This window comes from Dama dama, chromosome 9 (assembly GCF_033118175.1).
Source record: "Dama dama isolate Ldn47 chromosome 9, ASM3311817v1, whole genome shotgun sequence".
Classification (NCBI taxonomy): Eukaryota; Metazoa; Chordata; class Mammalia; order Artiodactyla; family Cervidae; genus Dama; species Dama dama.
The window spans coordinates 16625581-16646163 of record NC_083689.1 but is presented as its reverse complement, the minus strand read 5'-3'; the positions used below and the strand labels follow the sequence as shown (position 1 = coordinate 16646163).

Here is a 20583-nt window from a genome sequence, read left to right as displayed (position 1 = left end):
GGGGGGCGCTCTACTTTTGGTCGATTTCCAATGGCATTCCAGGATTTACAGTTGCAGATAAAAAGTATTCGAGTAGGATTACTTGTGTTGAAAATAATGATTGACATATATTTTTATGAAAGGAAGAGTTATTTGTGGTTTCCTGGGTGAAGTAGTAGACGTGGCTTGTACATGTCTTCCCTCATTTCCACATAAACACTGGATTTGAGTGTTTTTGCTGAATTGGTCAAACAGGATTTGTGTATTTAACATTTTAGTGGTGGAGTAGAGCACCAGTAGTGGGGAGCAGAGCCTGGGTTCGTTGTCTTCAGGCCAAGGGCCCGGCTTAGGCCCTGTGGAGGGGAAGTACTTGAAGGCCTTCATATACTTAGAATCATACTGTTTCTAGCTTTTTCAGATTGGCTCCTTTCAGATAGCAGTACAGTTTTAATACAAGTTTCCCTCATGTGTTTTCATAGTTGGATAGTAACACTTCATTCCTTTTCATTAGTGAACAGTATTTGATTGTATGGATGTACCACTGATATTTGACTCTTGCAGTATTTGTTGCTTACCTGTTAACTTCTGCTCCCTGGGCCCCATACAACTATTTGTGTATGACTTTTGTGTGAATACAAGAGTTGTCCTCATTTCAACAAATAACAAGGAGTGGTATAGCTGGGTCTTAAGATACTTAGTAAGGTAACAGTATATTTTGTTTTCAAAGAATGCTGCTGTCTTCCTTGATAGGGATATCAAATTCCATTTTGCTCAGCAGTAAATCCCCTTGTCAATTCAGGAGCCTCCAGTTGGATCCCTGCTCTGGGAAGACTCCATGGAGAAGGAAATGGCAAAACACTCTAGTATTCTTGCCTGGAGCACTCCCATGGAGCCTGGAATAGTACAGTCCTTGGGGGATACAGAGTGGGACTCACAGTCGCCACCTAGCGACTGAACAGCAACAGCAGCGAATGAGGATGCTCTTCACATCTAATTGGTATTCTGAGTATTTTTCTTGATAGTCATGAGTGTGTAGTGACAGCTTATTGTTTTATTTGCAGTTTCCAAATGACATTTGATGTTCAGCTTGTTTTCATATTTCCTACTTCCCGTCTGTATATGCTTTTTGGTCAACTGTTTGTTGAGATCATTTGCCCATTGTTAACTGGATTACTTTGTCTTCTTACTATTGAGTTTTCATAGTTGTGGGGCTGCTTTGGATACCAGTCATTTATCACATGTGTGGTGCTCTGTTTAGTTGCCCAGTCATGTCTGACTCTTTGTGACCCCATGGACTGCAGCCCACCAGGCTCCTCTGTCCATGGGGATTCTCCAGGCAAGAATACTGGAATGGGTAGCCTATCCCTTCTCCAGGGAATCTTCCCTACCCAGGAATCGAACCAGGGTCTCCTGCATTGCAGGCAGACTCTTTACCAGCTGAGCTACCATGAAGCCCCATTTATCACATTAGTGATTTGCAAATATTTTCTCCTCTCCTGTGACTTGGCTTATCATTCTCTTAACACTCTCTTTCTCAGAGGAGGCATTTTCTATTAATGAAGTGAAATTATACTTATTTTCTTTTATAGACCTTGTGTTTGTTGTTTGAAAATTAATCATCAAAGCCAAGGTGACTTAATTTCTTTCTGTGAAATTTTGCAAGAGTTTATTACTTTTGTACTTTACATTTAGATCTGTAATGGTTTTGAGGGTTTTTCTGGTAAAATATGTAAGTGCTGTGTCAACATTCATTTTATTTGTGTGTTTGTGAATATCTATTAATTCTTGCACTATTTGTTAAAAAAAAGTTCATTTTCATTTGAATTGCCTTTCCTTTCCTTTGGCCAACTTCAATGTGGGTCTCTAGGAAGATACTGATTTTCTTCCAATATTAGGATAAGTCTTGCCCTGTTGTTTTTGAAGTTTCAAGTTTTTATTTTCCAGATTATTATTATAATTTTCATCATCTTTACACTGACTGCTTTGGATCTTTGCTGCAGCTTGCTGACTTTTCTGTAATTCAGGCACATCAGTGTCTCTTGTTATGGAGCAGGGGCTCTAAAGCAGGCAGGCTTGGTTGCCCCAGGACGTGCAGGACTTTAATTCCTGGAGCAGAGTTCTTACCTGCATCCCTTGCATTGCAGGGCAGATTCTTAAGCACTAGGCTACCAGGGAAGACTCTGAATATGTCTCCCTAACCAAGAGTTATCTGTTGTTGGAGTATCTTTCAGATGTTTCACAGACATAGTTATGTGCCACAGAATGACTATTTGAATTTACCTACAGAATTCAGGAACATGTTCTTTCTTAGGAAGTAGAAGTTGCCTCTATTTCTTGCTTGTGATAATAAATGGATGCCTGATTTTACTAAGTCCTTTAAATTTTCATTTCCCCTGTGTGTCTTCCTTATATTAGTTATTTTTTTCTTCCCTTGTAGTCATAATGACTACATGTTTATTGTTGAATCAGCGCAAACTCTAGGAGATAGTGAAGGACAGAGGCACCAGGCATGCTGCAGTCCACAGGGCCACCAAGAGTCAGAAAAGACTGAGCAACTGAACAACAACAAGAATGCTGCTGTTAGTCAGTCCACCTGTGTAATTTATATTCTTTCCAATGAATTTTTTCCTAAAGATTTATTTATTTATGCCTGTCCTGGCTCTTCCTTGCTGCACGCAGGCTTTCTCTAGTTGCCGTAAGAGACAGCCAGTCTCTGATTTCGGTGAGCAGGTATCTCACTGGGATGCCTTTTCTTGTGGAGCATTGATTCTATGGGCAAGTGCTTCAGTGGTTGCAGTATGCTGGCTCAGTAGTTCTGGCCCTAGAGCTCTAGAGATTAGAGTCAGTACATGTGGCCCATTGGCTTAGTTGCCACTTTGCATGTGGGATGTTCCTAAAGCAGGGATCAAACTCGTGTCCACTGAATTGACAGGTGGCTTGTCAACTGCTGACAACCCCATTTCTAATGAATTTTCAAAGGTATCTTTCAAACTTGTTATCTTAATGACTAATTCCCTCAATTTTTTTCTGAAAACGGCTTTGTATTCTTAATTTTTCCTAATTGTGCTTGCTAACAAAATTCTAGGAAGTTTTTTTTTTTTTTTTAACATGAAATCATTAAATATTTCAGTCAACGTGATTCTTGTTTTAGTTTATGTTTGTACTGAAAATAAGTCCAATCTGATTCTAGTCTTTTCCTGTACATAAAAGTTTACCTCTGGCTTCTTATAATTTATTCTCTTTGCCTTTGTTTTTTTTCTTCTTTTGACTATAACATGCATTGGTCTCCATTTTAGGAGTTTTGAATTTTTTGTTTACTGAGCTCCTTGGACAGGTGTTGTCTGTCATTAATGTTAGGAAAACCTCAGTGCTTGTGATTTCTGTCTCTCTTTCCATTTAGTTATTTTCACTAGCTGTACCTGAAATATTCCATTAAAAAAATGTCATGTCAGGTTCATGAATGTTCTGTGTTTTTTTATATTTTTAGTCTTTGCGTTAGACTCTAGTGAAACAGGTGTTTTGGGTTTACAGGGCTTTAGAGCAAAATATTTGAGGAATATTTTTTAAATGTCTTTTCTCTTCCCAGTATTAGGACTCCAGCTTGACCCAGTCACACCCTGATGGTTGTGGGATAACTTCTTTATTTCAAGTTTTTCATTCTCTTTTTGTGAGATGGAGAATCACAACATTTAAATTTACAAATCACAGGCTAGATTTACACCTCTCTGGGCTTATAGTGGCTGCTGGCGAAACACTTGTTCTTGAAATTGCAGGATAGAAGCTTTATGTTCTTTGGGGGGAAGCCAATGATGATACCCTCACATATTTTATGATCACAGAAAAATTAATCCTCAAAGTATTATGGACGTTGATGTAGCTGTAGCTCTTAACCTGTGCGTAAAGGCAGTAAGACCCAGGATATACTGTTAGTGTGTGATGACAAAGAGTCTTTCTGGTGTGTAATTGCACTGTATGTTTAAAGTTTGGCTCAAAGTGCCCAGAGGCACTTGGGTAGAGTAAATTTTGTGGTCTAACATATCGTTAGTGATTCTTCATCTCTGAGGTCTAAGGTTGAAATCACTTGCCATCTGCATCAAGTTTTATGTAGAGAGAAGAGAAAAGCAGATTCTGTGATTATTATCAACCAACTTAAAGGCAGTGTTTCTTCAGCAGAATTATATTCAGGCAGCTGCTGGTGATTTTTTTCAAAAGACCTAGAAGACATTGGGACAGTGTAGACAGCTGGGCTTTGGTCAAATTTGAATTATACTGGTCACCTGGCCTCTGATGTTAGGTTGTACAACTAGAAAAGGCTTTCCAGTTTTTTTGCTGGGTTTTTATTCATTGAAACCCTATGCAATGTTGATCATCTGCCCCATGGGGTAGTGTAAAATGTATACCATAAGGAAGAAGATGAAAGAATTTTTCCACAGGAAATCAGTGTTCCTGAAATTGTTATTTGTTTCATTTGTAAAGGATTTCTGTCATTTCCCTCCATTCTCTGGCTTGACCATGATTGTGATATAAGTAATACTGTGACCACATAAATGATGTATAAATAATTTCATTTCTTCATGATGCTATTCTATTTTTGAGGAAGTGTGGAGTGTAAATTTCTCATGATCAAGTCATAGCATAACTCTTGTTAAAGAACAGAATCATAGTAAGCTGCATAACATTTACAAATAGAGTATAAATGTCTGGTGTGTCAGTCTCATGCATCTCACTGTGCACATATTCTGGGTGCTTTAGGACTCATTGACCTTTGAGGATGTGGCTGTGAATTTCACCTGGGAGGAGTGGCTTTTACTGGATTCCTCACAGAAGACACTCTACAGAGATGTGATGTTGGAAAACATTAGGAATCTGGCATCAGTAGGTAAGAATGACAAAATTCCCTTCGTTGATGTATTAGAGAGTTGTTTCTTACCTGTTATACTGTTCAAAGATGTGGAGTGTGGAAAGACAATACATTGGTAAAGAAACTATGAGGGAATAAAGGGCAGTTCTCCTGCAGTCCAAAAGTTAGGACTTGACTCTTTCACCGCTCTGGCCTGGGTTCAATCCCTGGTTCAGGAAGTAATATCCCACAAGCTGCACAACATGGCAGGAAAAAAAAAGAAAGAAATAGAAACTCAGCAGGGTCAGAATTCATCATGGACATAAAATCCAATGAATTTTTCTTTAATTTCTAGTACTTCAGATCATATTTTTTCTGGTTCTGCATTTCAGTGACAAAACAGCCAGATCATGACATTGATGAACAGGAGAAAAACCATGGGAAAAAATTAAGGTGAGCCATATTCATGATACACAGCAGGTCTCGTCTCCAAATCTTGGTGTATAATGAAAATTTTATAGGAATCAAAGAAAAGAAATATCCCCATCTTCAAATTTATTTATTCTTGAAAATGTCTCTCCAAAATATTTTCTTAAATATGGAAGAAATGTTCCATGTTTCCAATGTGATTTGTTTACAGTTCATATTTATAAACTCTATATTTGAATATTAGTTTTTTTTTAAAAATAATTTTACTTATTTACATATTTCTTGTTGTAGAGTTTGGGCTTCAGTACTTTTGGTCTCAGGCTGTAGAGTTTAAGCTCAATAGTTGTGGTACAAGAGCCTAGTTTCTCCACGGCATATGGGATCTTCCAAGACCTGGAATTGACCCCATGTCTCCAGCATTGCCAGGTAATGGCTTTACCAGTAAGCCACTAGGGAAGCCCTCAATATTACTTTTTAACAGAAAGGTTGAAATTCTATTGGAAAGCATTCTGTATATTCAACTTGTTACAATTCCCACAAGATAGAAAACCTCACTATTCCTATAAATCATAATAAATACAAAAATGTAAAATAATAAATGTATTTAGAATGTTGTTCTTATGATTTACAGAAGTCCAATGATAGAGAAGCTCTGTGAAAGTAAAGACATTAGTTCCTTTGGAGAAAACTTCAATCCTATTACAACTCTCAAAATGAGGGAAAAAACTCCTGATTTAAAACCATGGGAATGCAGTGCATATGAAAATACCTTCATGAGTGGTTCATCCCTCACTAGATACATGAAATGTCACATTGAAGACAAACCAAGAGATCATCAAAAATACCCTCAGAAGGTATGTAAATGGAAAGAATGTGGGAAGGCATTCTTTTCTCCCACTGCTCTCATAACACATGAAAGGAGTCACACTGGAGAGAAACCCTATGAATGTTTACAATGTGGAAAAGTTTTTTTATATCAAAACTCTTTGCAACAACACAAAAGAACTCACACAGGGGAGAAACCCTATGAATGTAAGAAATGTGGGAAAGCCTTCTTGTGGAGAATAACTTACTGGAAACACATGTTAACACACACTGGAGATTTACCTTATAAATGTCAGAAGTGTGAGAGAGCATTCCTTACTCCCAGTTGGCTTAGAAGTCATGAAAGGAAACACAATAGAGAAAAACCCTATCAATGTAAGCACTGTGGAAAAGTCTTTAAAAGTCCTGAAAGTGTTCCAGTACATGAAAGAATTCACACGGGAGAGAAACCCTATGAATGTAACCAGTGTGGGAAAAACTTCAATACTTTGAGTTCCTTAAAAGCACACAAAATAGTTCACACAGGAGAGACACAATATGTATCTAAAATATGTTCTAAAGTATCAACTTGTGCCAGCACTCTTCAAAAACATGAAGCGATCCACAGTGGAGAAAAACCATATGAGTGCATGCAGTGTGGGAAAGCCTACAGATTTAAGAATAGCCTCCAGAAACACATGATAAGACACACTAGAGATAGCCCTTATAAATGTAAGGAATGTGAGAAAGCATTCATTCATTTCAGTTCTCTTAAAATACATGAAAGGAGTCACACTGGAGAGAAACCCTATAAATGTTTACAATGTGGAAAAGTTTTTCAATATCAAAACTCCTTCCAAGAACACAAAAGAACTCACACTGGAGAGAAACCTTATGAATGTAAAGAATGTGGGAAAGCCTTCATGTGGAAAGTAACTTTTCAAAGACACATGGTAACACACACTGGTGATGTACCTTTCAAATGTCAGAAATGTGAGAAAGGATTTATTTTTTGCTCTGAACTTCGAAAGCATGAATGGAGTCACAATGTAGAAAAACCGTATCAATGTAAACAATGTGGAAAAGCCTTTAAAAGTCCTGAAAGTTTTGAAAAACATGAAAGAATTCACAGGGCAGAGAAGCCCTATGAATGTAAGCAGTGTGGTAAAACCTTCCATTATTTGAAGTCCTTAGAGACACACAAAAGACATCACAGAGGAGAGAAAACATATGTATGTAAAACATGTTCTAAAGAATTCTGTTGGTCCAGCTCTCTTCAAAGGCATGAAAAAATCCATAGTGGAGAAAAACACTATGAGTGTATGGAATATGGGGAAGCCTACAGATGTAAGGAAAGCCTCCAGAAACACAAAATAACACATACTGGAGATGGTTCTTATAAATGTAAGGAATGTGAGAGAGCATTCATTAATGCCAGTTCTCTTAAAATACATCAGAGAAGTCACATTGGAGAGAAACCATATCAATGTCATCAATGTGGTAAAAGTTACAGATATCAATCATATATAAATAAACATTTAAGAACCCATACTTTAGAGACATCCAGTGAGTGAAAAATACTCAGGAAAACCTTCACTTCCTCTTATGTGCTGGTATATGAAAACATTCACACTGGACAGGAATCCTATAAAATATGAAAAATGTGGAAAAGACTTTTTGTTTCCCCATAAGAATAAACACCTTCTGTCAGGAAGCCTTTGGGTACTTTTTGTTACTTGTACCTCAGTATAATCCCCCAATATGTTTTTTATTGTATTTTATTTTATATGATTAAAAGGTTTTTTGTGTGTGTGTGTGTGAAACAGTTTTTGTAGTTTCAGATATTTTACCGAGTCTTTTGGAAGCTTTTCTTACCTAAGAAACTAGATTTTCATTTCTGGAAAGAATAAAGTTCCCATTTTACTTATGAGTAGTCTTTAAAACCTTGCAGTTTTTTTCAGTCAATCATTATACAATAACAGTTAGTTTTATCCTGTGCATAAAAGGTCAGCTACTTCATCCTCAGGCCATTTTCTTAGATTTAGTTACAGTTTTGTGTCAAAAGTAATTTTTTTCCCTTTGCTTTTTTTTTTTTTTTTCCATGTATTCTTATTAGTTAGAGGCTAATTACTTTACAATATTGTAGTGGGTTTTGCCATACATTGACATGAATCAGCCATGGATTTACATGTGTTCCCCATCCTGAACCCCCCTCCCACCTCCCTCCCCATCCCATCCCTCTGGGTCATCCCAGTGCACCAGCCCCGAGCACTTGTCTCATGCATCCAACCTGGACTGGTGATCTGTTTCACACTTGATAATATACATGTTTCAGTGCTGTTCTCTCAGATCATCTCACCCTCACCTTCTCCCGTAGAGTCCAAAAGTCTGTTCTATACATCCGTGTCTCTTTTTCTGTCTTGCATATAAGGTTATCATTACCATCTTTCTAAATTCCATATATATGCATTAGTATCAAAAGTAATTTCTAATTTTTTTTTTATAATTTCTAATTTTTAACTGTAGAAGTTAAATCATGGGATGTTTCAATACCTTTGTGCCAATGACCCTTAAGATCACAACTCTACTGGAGTCAATTACTGTGATGAAATAAATTCTATTAAGAACGAATACAAATAAATAAGATCCTAATGTATAGCATAGAAAACTGTACTCAACATCCTGTAATAAAGTAGAAATATATGAAATGAGATATATTTGTGTGTGTATATATATATATTTGTGTATATATATATACACAAATATATATATAAAAGATCACTTTGCTGTAGCAGAAATTGACATAATATTGCAAATCAACTATACTTCAATAAAAATTCAGAAGAAACGAATGTTACAAGCCCATAAGACTGTGGTATGTAACAGTAAAAGGGCACTCAAAGGTCTTCTTCTAGGAGTTGCACTTGTGTTAGAGGATTGGATTGCTACGCAAGGGAGCAAGGTGCTTTTCTTTATTGAATGCTTTCAGATGTTTACTTTATCATTGATGACTGGAATCATTTTCTTCAAGGCAAAAATTTTCTCATGCAGTTAAACTTAATTAGTAAGAAGTTTCATTCAATCACATTAGTAAGGCAAGGGAACTATTGGTTATTTTAATGATTTCATCTTTTTAAATCACTGAGATGGGGTTATAAAATACATAAATTCAGTTCTTCTGTATTCTAGGTAATATTTTTTAAATCTCTCTTATGACATAATCAAGGCCTATAAATTTATGTAAATTGTGAGACAATAAAAGATGGCTTGAGAGAAAGAGGACCATTCTGCCAGTGAACCTTTTCTGAAAGACTTTACAGTTTTCAAAAAATTAATTTTATTGAACTATAGATGATTTACCATGTTGTATTAACTTATGCTGTATAGCAAAGTGATTCCATTGTATATGACATTGTTTTTTATATTTTATTCTATTAGAGTTTTTCACAAGATATTGACACTATACTATACTGTAGGACCTTGATGTTGATCTGTTCAATGTATAATAGTTTAATTAGGTCAGTTTGAAACTTCCAGTTCATCCCTCCTCCCATCATCTCTCCCCTGTGGCAACAAGAAGTCTATTCTCGATGTCTGTGAGTTCGTTTCTGTTTTTTAGACAAATTCATTTGTGACATATTTTAGATTCTACATATAACTGATAGCAGCTGTCTGTCTTTCTGGTATCAGAAAGGGAGGGAGAACAGTTTCCAGGTGAATCCCAATTTATGGAAAGATTTAGTGTGTTACTTCTACCAGAAAAAATCAGGAATCAGTTTCCTTAGGGACACTGTAGTTATTTGTATGTCAAAGTTCACTAGGGTTTGAAGCAAAACCTGACCAAAAATTTCCTTCCAGTATGAAATGTACATAAGAGTGTTTAATGAATTATCTCACAGTGTGTTTGAGAAGAACCCTTGCATCCATCTGGGCTACAGGGTTCAAACTTCTAACCAGGGCAAAGTGTTTTAAAATTCTTTACCTTAAGTACCAAATCAGTGGGGATTGGAAAGGCTCAATGCTGGGAAAGATAAAAGATTGAAATGGATTTAGACTGGGATATCCCTGGTGGTTCAGTGTTTAAGAATGCACACTTCCAAATCAGGGGGCATGGTTCTATTCCTGGTTGGGGGAGATCTGCATGCTGCATGGCAATGCAAAAAATAATAATAAATTATGATTTATTATTAAATCATTGCCCAAATGTGCCTTGGGCTGGGATGTGGGAGGAGGTTCAAGAGCAAGGGGACATAGGTATACCTATTACTGATTCATGTTGATGTATGGCAGAAACCCACACAAGATTGTGATGCAGTTTTCCTCCAATAAAAAAAAAATTTTTTTTTAATTAGGATTCAGACTGTGTTACAGATGATGGAGAGGTCTCAGTATGGTGTTGGTGTGCCAGTATCTGAGGAATGTATGTGTTTGAATTTGTTCTTAAATCACATACAGGTGAATGTAAAGTGGAACCAGAAAGGGAATAGATTCTAGAAAATCTATGTCAAATATTACTCACTGGCAGGATATCTCCAACTCTAGATTTATTTTTGTATTATCACAAGTCTCATAGTCTATTCAACAGACACCAGTCAGAAGGAAAGACAAATCATCTACCAAACTGCCTGGACTTCCCTGGTGGTCCTGTGGCTAAGACTCTGTGCTCCCAGTGCAGAGGGCCCTTATTCCATCCTTGGTCAGGGAATTGGCTCCCACATGCTGACACTGAGAGTTTACATGCTGCAACAAAGATCTCAAGTGCTGCAGCCACATAAACAGAAATCAACATTTAAATAAAATATCAAACTCATTTTTTTCAATGGCCCATTACCTGTGAATGAACAGACCATTATAAACATTTAACTCTAGTTGCATTGTAGAAGTAACACTGAAATTCACCCATGGATTCCACGGGCTTCAAATGGGAAGAGAAAAAACTCAATTACCTGATTAAAGGAAAAATCTCTACCTTTAAACGTTACATACTTGTGTTGAAAGATAATTTACGGAATTAACATATTAGTATTCATTTCTAAAATTCGTGGAAATCCACCATTTAAGGATACGTTTGAAGAAAGATGCTTAGTAAACACAACATAATTATAAACTTTAAAACAACTCTTCTAAGATTTCTGAAACATGAAGCATTGATTACTTTTCATCAAATTATCTCATGTTGGGACTTCTCTGATGGTCCAGTGTCAAAGATTCCATACTTCTAGTGCAGGGGATCCAGGTTCCATCCTTGTTCCAGGAACTTCATCTGGCATGCCACAACTAATGAAAGGTTGTTGCTGAACCACGAAAGACGCTGGGATTCTTGGCCTCTGGAGGAGAAGAATTCAATCCGGGACCAGAGACGAGGCTCGATCACTCAGAGCTTTTGTGTAATAGAGTAAAAGTATAAAAGAGATAGAGAAAGTTTATGACATAGATGTCAGAAGGGGACAGAAAGAGTGCCCCCTCGCTAGTGTTAGCAATGGAGTTATATACTTTTTAATTACTTATTACAATGAATCAAAAGAATGTCTGGAGGTTATAAAGACCTTACTAGACCCACTCCCATCATTTACATTTTAAGATAACAGGATTAGCCAGGTTTTTGCCAGAAACTGTCCTCAAGCAGGATACATATAACCCTAAGGAATGTAGAGGGGAAAAAAATTTGTCCTTTCCTCCTCCTTGAGAATTCCAGACCCCTCTCTCCTTGGGGATCCCCAGACTTATCAACCTGCCTAGGAATTGACTCTCTCGCTAAGAGTTCTCATTCCACAACTAAAACATCCAGCATCCCTTAAGAAAGATCAAAAATCCTCTGTACTACAAGACCTGACTCAGTCATATAAATAAATTATTTTAAATTATAAAATAAATTATTTTAAAATTGTTTAAGTTCTTTTATTGTAATATTTATTTTATTTGGCTGTGTCTGGTCTTAGTTGTGGTATATTTCCTTGCAGCTTGTAGGACCTTTCATTGCACCCCACAGACTTAATGTTTAGTTGTGGTGTGAAGGCATAGGTCCATCATGAGCTTGTGGGATCATAATTCTCTGACCAAGAATCAAACTCCTGTCCCCTGCATTGAAAAGTGGATTCTTAACCGTGGCCCAACAGGGAAGTCCATATTATGTTTATATATAGGGAAGTCCATAAATATATGTGTATTTTTTAATTGTCATGATGACTCATGTATATACAAATATCCTGAAATGTATAAAATGTACACTTAATGGGTGCCTTCTAACAATATGTGTAACACATCTAAATAAAGCTTTTCAAATAAACCAGCAGATAAAGTGTTTTTTTACAATGGAAAATAGTTTTGCAATGCAGTCTCTTGGGAACCTAAGACTTGCCTGTACACAATACATCAATTTCTTCACTTAGTTGCCTTCAGTTTTGTGTGGTGTGGTCAGAATGCTGAAGATCCACTGTCTTAGGACATTTCAATAGTACGATACAGTACAAGTGTATCAGACCATCACGTTGTAATCTTTAAGTGCAATTTTATTAGTCATTTAGTTATACCTCAATAACACTGTGGCCACGGGGTGGCAGGAGTTTCCAGGTGCATTCCTATTTTACCTATAATTTATAGTTTTTTCATTTATCAGTAGAAATAGGAGTACAATTGCCTTATATATATTATAGCTGTTGACACTGCAAAGTTTTCTAGGCACTCAGGGAGCACTGATCTAAAATTTCCCACATGTCAGGCTCCCAGTGCCAGACCATCAAATTACTCTGAATTCCTGCCATTGCCACCATTCAGCAGCAACTCCATATGAAACATGAAATTATAACACTCCTTAACACCATACACAAAAATAGACTCAAAATGGATTAGAGACTTTCAAGTAAGGCTGGGCACTATACAACTCTGAGGAAAAGACAGGCAGGACCCTCTTTTACATAAATTACAGCAATCTATTCTTCAAGCCACCACCTAGAGTAATGAAAATAAAACACAAACAAATTGGATCTAATTAATCTTACAAGATTTTGTGCACAGTACTCTTGTCTGGAGAATCCTATGGATAGAGGAGTCTTTTGGGCTACAGTCCATAGGGTGACAAAGACTTGTACATGACTGAAGCAGCTTAGCACACATTCATATGACAGAAGGTAAAAGTTTAGACTTTGTCTCCTTTTGTGTACAGTAACTTTCATTTTATGTGTTTTGTGTTTCCTTTTTAAAATAATTGAGCCAAAAAGTGTGCTATGATCACATTTTCTTTCTTGAAGAAAAAAGTTGGTTTGTTGCACCTGGAGCACATTTTCTCCGCCCCGCCCCCCCCCCCCCCCCATTCTTGTTTTCCCAATTTTTCTTGACTTGCAGACTTAAGTTCCAACCCCTCTGTAAAATGCCACTTAATAAGACTGTACAGTTTTTAAAAAGTTTTTGCACAGCAAAGGAAAACATAAGACCATCCTCAGAATAGGACAAAATATTGGCAGTTGAAGCAACCAATATGGGAATTAATCTCCAAAATTTAGAAAAGAGCTCATGCAGCTGAATATAAAAAAACAAAACCAAAAAAAGGATGATCTAAATAGACATTTCTGCAAAGAAGACATACAGATAGCCAAAAGTGCATGAAAGGTTGCTCAACATTACTAATTGTTAAAGAAATACAAATCAAAACTACAAGGAGGTGTCACTTCACACTGCTTAGAATGGCCATCATCAAAAGTTCTACAAATGGCTTCCCTGGTGACTCAGTGGTAAAAAATCTGCCTGCTAATGCAGGAGACATGGGTTCAATCCCTGATCTGGGAAGATTCCACATGCTGTGGAGTAACTAAGCCCATGCACCACAAGTATTGAGCATGTGTTCTAGAACTGGACACAACAGATGAGCCCACACACCATAGAGTGCTTGCTCTGAAACAAGAGATGCCACTGCAATGAGAAGCCCTCCCACCTCAACTAGAGAGTAGCCCCCACTTGCAGAAATGAGAAAGTCAGTGCAGTAACAAAAACCCAACACAACCAAAAATAAAAATTATATGTATGTGTATGTATATGTATAAAGATCTACAAAAAATAAATGCTAGAGAGGGTGTGGAAAAAAGGGAACTCTCCTACACTGTTGGTTAGAATGTAAGTTGTTACAGCCACTATGGGGTACAGTATGGAAGGTCCTTAAAAAACTAGAGCTATCATAAGAGCCAGCAATCCCACTCCTAGGCATATACCTGGAGAAAACCATAATTCAAAAACATACATGCATCCCAATATTAATCGCAGCAGTGTTGACAAAATCCATGACATGGAAGAGACATAGCTGAACAACAAAAAGACATTGAAACAACCCAAGTGTCCATCAAAAGAAGAGTGGATAAAGGAGATATGCTACATAGATACAATGGAATGTTGGCCATAAAAAAGAACAAAATAATTTCCTGCCATTTGAAGTCCCATGGATGGACTATGAGATTGTCCTGCTGAATGGAATGGGTCAGACAAAAGGATGGATGTCATATGTCATCAAGTATATGTGGGGTCTAGAAAGGGGGACAAATGAACTTGTTTGCAGGAAAGAAATAGTCTTTTCTACGGAGAGCAAACATATGGTTACCAGATGGTAAGGAAGGAGGGAGAAATTAGGAGATTGGGATGAAATGTACACACCACTGTAGTTAGAATACATAACTGATGGGGACCTCTTGTGTGCCTGAGAACTCCGTTCTGTACTCTGTAATGGCCTATATGGGAACAGAATTTAAGTAAAGAGTGTATATGTGTGGTTGATAAACTTGCTGTACACTTGAGGCTAGCACAGCATTGTAGATCAGTTACACTCCACTAATAATTATAAATTAGTAAATTAATTACATTTCCTTCCAGTGTAAAATGTACACCTAAGAAGTTAATGAACACACCTCACAGCCTGTAGTTTGGCTGATATTTGTCTTCGCAGGCAACTTGTTTTAGTCACAAAGTCCTGTCCAACTCTTTGTGACCCCGTGGACTGTGTAGCCCACCTGGCTCCACCTGCTCCTCTGTGGGATTTCCCAGACAACGACAGTGGAGTGGGTTGCCATTTCCTTCTCCAGGGGATCTTCCCAGATATTGAACCTGGGTCTTCTTCACAGGCGGATTCATTACCACTGAGCCACCTGGAAAGCCCTCACACCCAGCTAGGCCCATTGATTCAGACCTCCTACCAGAGCAAAGTGCTCTGGGATTCTTTTCACTTAGGTTCCAAAAGACTGGTGATAGGGCAGATATGGTTGGAAGCTGTAGCTATGTCAAGGATCAAAGATGAAAGTGGAGCAAGCCCTTGGTTAATTCTCATTTAAGTGTCTGCATTTCTTAACAAGAAGCATGGCTCTATGTGCAGCCACAGAGCCTTGCACCAAACCCTTGACCCCTGGAGGACATCAGACCATCTTACTGGCAGGTCTGGCCCTGGCCATCCTCATATCTCTACTTGCACCATCTTGAAGTGAAACAGGAATTCCAATACAGGAGAAGATGCCGAGGACAGCAAAGGCAATCCCAGGGCAGGAAAAGGTTCTATTTGAAACCAAAACCATGCTTGAATAGGTCACATCCCACCTTGGAAAAGACCCTGATTCTGGGAAGGACTGAGGCAAATGGAGAAGGGGCTGGCGAGGATGAGATTGGTTAGATAGCTTCACCAACTCATTGGACATTAAGCAAACTCTGAGAGATAACTGAGGATAGAGAAGTCAGAGCTGCTGAAGTCCATGGTGTCTCAAAGAGTCCTGCGGTCTTAACAATACCTTCCATATGTCCTCACTCAGGCATGAGGGGCGGGGCATTACAATCTGTCCAATCAAGAGGCCATTGAGTCAGGTGGGTGGGGTGATGCTTCCTGGGTGGTGACTTCTGTCTTTCTCTGTGCAGAGACTACTGTGTCCTGAGCCATTCACCACCTGGTCTCTGTCGTGTACCTTCTGTTGCCCTTTAATCTGCACTGCTCGTTGGAGTCGCTGGGATGGATTCAGACCTAGGAAATCTTGGAATGGTTAGTGTGGTCCCCCTGGGCTAAGGACTTTGCAGAGGGACTGGTTGGCACTGGCTGAAACTGGTCGTTTTTTGACTCAGCACCTCGCGGTCAGTAACATATCTGGGGATACCCAGAGTCTGGATTCTTCTGGGTCCTCAGTACCCTCGGGGTCTCAGCGGAAATGTTGGCCCCGAGACTCACCTCCTGCAGCCCTTCTTCTCCCTCCGATTGTGTGGTGACATTGTGCGCGGTCTTAGGATGACTATGGGGACTTTTCTCCAGGGTCTGGACATGGGATTAGCCGTTGTCTGACTGGTCCCAGCACCTCCTTTTTGTCCAGGAGGCACCCGTTTTCCTCTGAGTTTTTTAAATGCTTCAGATGCAGAATCTCAACTCAAAGACTTTAGCTCAACAGAGTGTCTCTTTGTAGTGCTGGCAATGAATTATTAAATTTCCAGATCACGCCCCTCATTTCCAAATTCAATTTTGCCTCTGCTATTCAAATGTATTGATATAAACTATTCTTCTCCGTGGTACATTTTATACTAAAAGGGGAAACAGACCTAGTTCGCAGAGCTGAAAACTAAACTTTGTAAACTGGCAAACACTCACACAGGCAAAGCTTATTTTAGAGGGTAGAGCTACAAAGCTCTCAGCATAGAAACTGAGAGGGGTGCATGAGCCCCCAAAGGCAAGAATAGCAACATTTACCATTGAACAATTGATCTGTTCATTTTTGGTTGGCTTGGGGCACCTGATGTATGTAATTTTTGACCAATCAGTTTAAAAAGCTACAATGTCCAGTTTGTCATTTTTATGACTTTTTGATTCCCCAGTCCTTGGGTTTGTTTTTTTTTTTTTTTGCTTTCAGTTGGCAGCCTGCGACTCTTTCTCATGACCTCCCAGCTATTGTTTAAGAACCAGATGTATATTTAAAACTTAATGATCCAGCTGGTATATTTTTCCTTGATAATCTGTATGGCAATTACTGATTGTCTTATCATGGGTCTGGATGTTTTATAGCCCTTCAGACCAGGAAGGCATTCCTCTCAATGCCTGAAAACTGTAACAACAAGTATAGCTATATAGATTATATATATATATATATGTGCAAGATGCTTATGTAAAATTAAAGTTGGACTTAAAAACTAAAATTGAAAAAAATAACGGAGGCCTCAAGCCTTACACTGACTGCCTAACAACTTTTACCTTAATACAAGTTCAATATTTTAATTTTTTATCCTATTTGTACAGTGGTGCATGGCATTTTTGTGAGGGCAAATGGTGGGTGGTTGGGGGAGTATGTGCTTATTTCACCTGAGGGGAAGCCTGCAATAACCACGTGGAAGTAGGTGTATGAAAGCCTTTCTCCTTCCAACTTTTTACTGGAACAGATACACCATAGTAAGTTCTTTCCTAGATATTGTTTGTTTTTTAAACTTCTTCACAATCAACCCTGCCCATTCCTGGTTAGTCCCCTTGAAAAGATTTACTTATTTATTTAAGTTTCTTTTTTCAATAGTATAAACATATTGAATTAATAAAGAATGAATGAAAGACAATATAAAGTAGTTCCAAAGTGGTAGTGTAACAGGGAAGAGTCAACTTTGACTCTCCCAAGCTAGATCTATTTCTTTAGCCACTTTTGTTATTATAATCACACATAATGGCCTGGCTCATAATCCTGTCCCTCTGCCTACCTGTTAAGCTAAAGTGCCTTTGTTCAGAGCCCTGTCCACCTGTAGATGGCAGGAAGGAAGAAATTAAACATATCCCCCTGCCTGAGGCTTGTCATTCTAGGAGATATATGCAAGATTAAATGGACTTTTGTTTCCTCACCTCACCCCATCTCTAATCCATAAAAGAACCTGGCATCCAGACTCTGACAAGATGGTTATTTTGAGGCAATAGTCTGCCATCTCCTGGGTCACCTAGCTTTCTGAATTAAAATAGTATTCCTTGCCTCAACCCCTCCTCTCCCCAATTAATTAGCCTCAGTAAGAGAGGTGAATTTCAGAGGGAAGAAATTGCATTGTTACATTCCATTTATTTAGAATTTTTGTTTTACCTTTTTCATTTCCTGAGTGAGTATGGTGAGTTCTTTTGGATAACCTTTTGTTTTATTTGATGTCAAATGATATTCCAGGATTTAGACTAGCAGACAGAAAAGTATTCAAGTATGATTCATTGTGTAATAAACTTGCCTTGAAAATAATGATTGACATATTTTTTTCTGAAAGGAATAGATGTCAGGGGTTTTCTGGGTGAACTATTAGAAATGGCTTATAATTTTCTTCTCTCACTTCCACATAAACACATAATTCATAATTCTCATTCCACATAAACATAATTTTCATGAATTGCCCCCTTGCAGCCTGTGAGGGGAAGTACTTGAAGGCCCTTATATATTTGGAATCATAGAGTTTATAGCTTTGTCACATTGGCCTCTTTCAGATAGCAATACACTTCTATGCTTTCCGTCATGTGTTTTCATAGCTGGAGATTTCATTTCTTTAAGTAGGGAACAGTTTTTTTTATCATATGGATGTACCAGTGATTATTTGACTCTTTCAGGATATGATGCTTGTCTATTAACTCATGCCAGGTGTGAATTAAGCCCATACAGGTATTTCTGTGTAAGTTTTGTGTGAATACAAGAGTTGACCTCTTTTGGACAGATAACAAGGAGTGGTATTGCTGGGTCTTAAAATATGTAGTAAGAGTATATTTTGCTTTCAATGAAAGCTCCTGTCTTCCTTCTTAAAGGTACCAAATTCCATTACCCTAGCACTGAGTCTGCCTGCCAATGTGGGACATTCAGGTTTGGTACCTGGTCCAGGAAGAGAACCTAGAGAAGGAAATGGCAACTGACTCCAGTATTCTTGCCTGGAGGACCCCATGGAGCCTGGCATGCTAGAGTCCATGAGGTCACACACAGTCAGATATGACTTAGTGAGTGAACAACAAGAACAACAGCAGTGAATGAGATTATCTTCACATCTATTTGATGTTCTGAATGTTTTCCTTTTTACTTATGAAATGTGTGTAGATGAAATGTATAGGCAAAAATGCTATATGATTGAAACAAATATCATTTTAAGAACATTGATTTTGGTGTGAAAAGTCTTTCACTTTCTTCATTATTATCCACCATCTGCAGCACATTCCGGAGAAGGCAATGGCAACCCACTCCAGTACTCTTGCCTGGAAAATCCCATGGATGGAGGAGCCTTGTAGGCTGCAGTCCATGGGGTCGCTAGGAGTCAGACACAACTGAGTGACTTCACTTTCACTTTTCACTTTCATTCATTGGAGAAGGAACTGGCAACCCACTCCAGTATTCTTGCCTGGAGAATCCCGTGGACACGGGAGCCTGGTGGGCTGCCATCTATGGGGTTGCACAGCATCGGACACAACTGAAGTGACCTAGCAGCAGCAGCAGCAGCAGCAGCAGCAGCAGCAGCACATTCTAAGATAGAGGGTAAAGTGTGCATGAATTTTTAATGAATGAGTCTTCTGAGGAGAACTGGAAGCTTTTCTTCCTATTCCTATCACCAAACATGGGCATCCAGGAGGCCTGTAGAAATCAAATTTTTACCAAAGCCCACCTGGCCACACAGTCCTAAAGTCCTCCAGGCCTTCAGAAGTAATCTAATGTTCCTGACTAAATGTAAATCTTCTTGTGGGGAAGCCCTGCTTTTAAGTTGTCTAATAAAGATCACAGCCTGTGTGCTTCCTTTTCCTCTCTCTCTCTATAATTTCATGCAGCTGGGAAGTTATTTAAACTTAGAGCTCAGACCTGAGGAAAAAGCAATAACAACTGAGACCACAAAAGCCCTCTACTCATGTGTCTCTGAGCTTCTACCAGCCAAACTAAAGAGCCCACACTGAGATAATAGCCAGAATAGCTCTTTCTGGTCAAGCCCTGTCCCCTTGAGGAAAGGATAATAAGAGCTACAGATAGCAAGCATATTCACTGAAGTTCATATGCACTGATGGTGAATTTGCCCATTTAAAGGCTTCATCGGTGGATTCCTCCAAAACAACATAAAGTCTCCATTCTGCAATTGCAGGACCTAGTGTTTCCTGAGTAGACACCCTAGCTGCTGCCTGGCCAACTTCCAGTCTGGAGTTTATGGCATTAGAAGCTGTGATACCCAATCTCATGAGAAAATTTGAAGTAAAGTCTTCATGAGAATCTCATGAAAAAATTTGAAGTAAAGTCTTCCTAGAACAATGAGGCAGGTGACTTCAAAGGGTAACTGGTGTCTCCAAAACTGGGAAAGAGAAAATAAAGAGGGTTCTCAAATATGGCACAAATATTGTTTTTAAGGCCTATGCTGGGGAGGAAAAAAAGTTGTTTTGCATTACACATGCAAAAATGAAAGAAAAATATCCATAAACCTCAGAATAACCTTCTTTAACACAAGATTTAAAATACACATAATGACAGTAAGTGAAGGAAAAGAAAGACAGAAATAGAAGGTATAACTAACAATCACTGAGATTTTCAAAAAATTACGACAGACAACAACGGTAGACCCATGAA

At 38.3% G+C, this 20583-nt stretch overlaps 1 protein-coding gene across 1 annotated transcript; it reads left to right on the top strand.

Annotated features, from left to right (window-relative positions):
• The first annotated feature begins 6048 nt into the window (after window positions 1-6048).
• LOC133062740 (zinc finger protein 709-like) lies at window positions 6049-16273 on the top strand. The gene is made up of 4 exons (XM_061152142.1): window positions 6049-6332; window positions 6411-6625; window positions 6770-6984; window positions 16133-16273. Exons 1-4 carry the CDS (start codon window positions 6049-6051, stop codon window positions 16271-16273), a joined length of 855 nt encoding a protein of 284 aa, XP_061008125.1.
• Window positions 16274-20583: the final 4310 nt, after the last annotated feature.

Coding starts and splice junctions, on each gene's coding strand:
- LOC133062740 (XM_061152142.1), top strand. CDS start 6,049: ATGAAATGTCACATTGAAGACAAACCAAGAGATCATCAAAAATACCCT. Junction 6,333..6,410: donor ATAACTTACTGGAAACACAT/GTTAACACACAC, acceptor TTGGCTTAGAAG/TCATGAAAGGAAACACAATA. Junction 6,626..6,769: donor ACAATATGTATCTAAAATAT/GTTCTAAAGTAT, acceptor GACACACTAGAG/ATAGCCCTTATAAATGTAAG.